Source organism: Gavialis gangeticus, unplaced genomic scaffold (genome assembly GCF_001723915.1).
Source record: "Gavialis gangeticus isolate Ggan-Ray unplaced genomic scaffold, GavGan_comp1, whole genome shotgun sequence".
In the NCBI taxonomy this organism is placed as follows: domain Eukaryota; kingdom Metazoa; phylum Chordata; order Crocodylia; family Gavialidae; genus Gavialis; species Gavialis gangeticus.
The window spans coordinates 8,247,945-8,249,207 of NW_017729024.1; the positions used below are offsets into that span (position 1 = coordinate 8,247,945).

The 1,263-nt window shown below is 49.8% G+C and overlaps 1 protein-coding gene across 1 annotated transcript in view; it reads right to left on the reverse strand.

The window, feature by feature from the left end:
* RHOBTB3 (Rho related BTB domain containing 3) overlaps positions 1 to 436 on the reverse strand; it is a 75,030-nt gene extending 74,594 nt beyond the window's left edge. Inside the window, exon 1 of the mRNA XM_019516868.1 lies at positions 107 to 436. Within this exon, the coding sequence (XP_019372413.1) occupies positions 107 to 108 (2 nt within the window). The 5' untranslated portion in view covers positions 109 to 436. The remainder of the gene's footprint in view (positions 1 to 106) is intronic.
* Between the last annotated feature and the right edge of the window lie 827 nt (positions 437 to 1,263).

Consider the following 1,263-nt stretch of genomic DNA (forward strand, 5'->3'; position numbering starts at 1 on the left):
AAAAAAAAAAAAAAAAAAGATCCTTTCAAATCAGAACAAGGCTACTAAACGCTTCTCTAGCCTCTTCTTTCAGCCGTTCCTAAAAACCCAGCCATCAGCCACATACATGATGTCAAATCCGAGAGCAAGAGAAGAGGAAGGGGGGAAAGAGTCCTGCGAGTGCTGCCGGCATCACAGAGCCCCAACTCCTCTGGCTTTTTATTCCTCCATTTCCACAGGCAGCTTCACGGATGTCACCTCAGGCAGTCGTGCCGCGGGGCGCAGTGCCTCCCGGGGGCCTTCAATGCTCCGGCCCCTGCAAGTCAATGAGTGTAACCGCATGTGACAGCAGCAGCGCGAGCCCCTGCTCCCGGATCATCTGCTGCTGCTGGAGGGGACTGCAGCACCAAGCTCGGCAGCCGCGGGCTCAGCCATTGCCTCCTCCTGACGTCAATAAACCCTACCTAAGAGCGTAATACACGCAATGAGGAGCCCACACATTTCTGCAGCGCCAACACGGCGCAGCCGGGGTGGCAGAAAGACACAAAAACGCTCCGACCAAGGCAGCAGCTAACTGCACTGAAGAAGGCTACTCGGTGCGCTGCTGCTGCTGTGCGAAAGGTGGGGGAAAAAAAGCTACATAAATACATGAGCTCACTGCCAGCCAATCTGCGGCCAGGCAGCCCTGCTGAACTGGCTAGAGAGGACCTCAGCAACTGGGAGCACAAAGGCAGCGTTGCCAGGTGGGCGGTAATTATCCCCTCTGTATGGTCGTTTCAGCCCTGGTACAACGCACGATTAATAATAGTAAACGTGCTCCAAGTGGACGATCGGTTTGGTTTTTTGAGGCAGGACTCGTGGCAAGAGGTGATAATCCTTTATTAGACCGGCTTGATTTTTGTAAAAAATAAATAAACAAATAAAAAGAAAGAAATTGCAAAAAAAATTTGCAAAAATCTAGTTGGTATAATAAAACATACCACCTCTACCATGAGGCCTGGTTCCTTGTTGCATCTAGACCCTTACAGCTACAACCTGGCTACCCAATAATTTTTGGAGCAGGTAATTGATGTGGCCTATGCACAACCCAAGGCGCTCAGGGAGTTTTTCATTATTTATTTGAATTTCCCATATTCCAAGCCAAATTAGCCAAAATGAATTCCAAATCTGAGAGTCAGTCCAGAATTGTAAGTGGCCCTACTACCAGCAAACATCCTGGGGCTTCAGATGTTCCCAAAACCTTTAGTGGGCATCCTACTTGCAGGCCCAAGCCCAGAGGCTTGA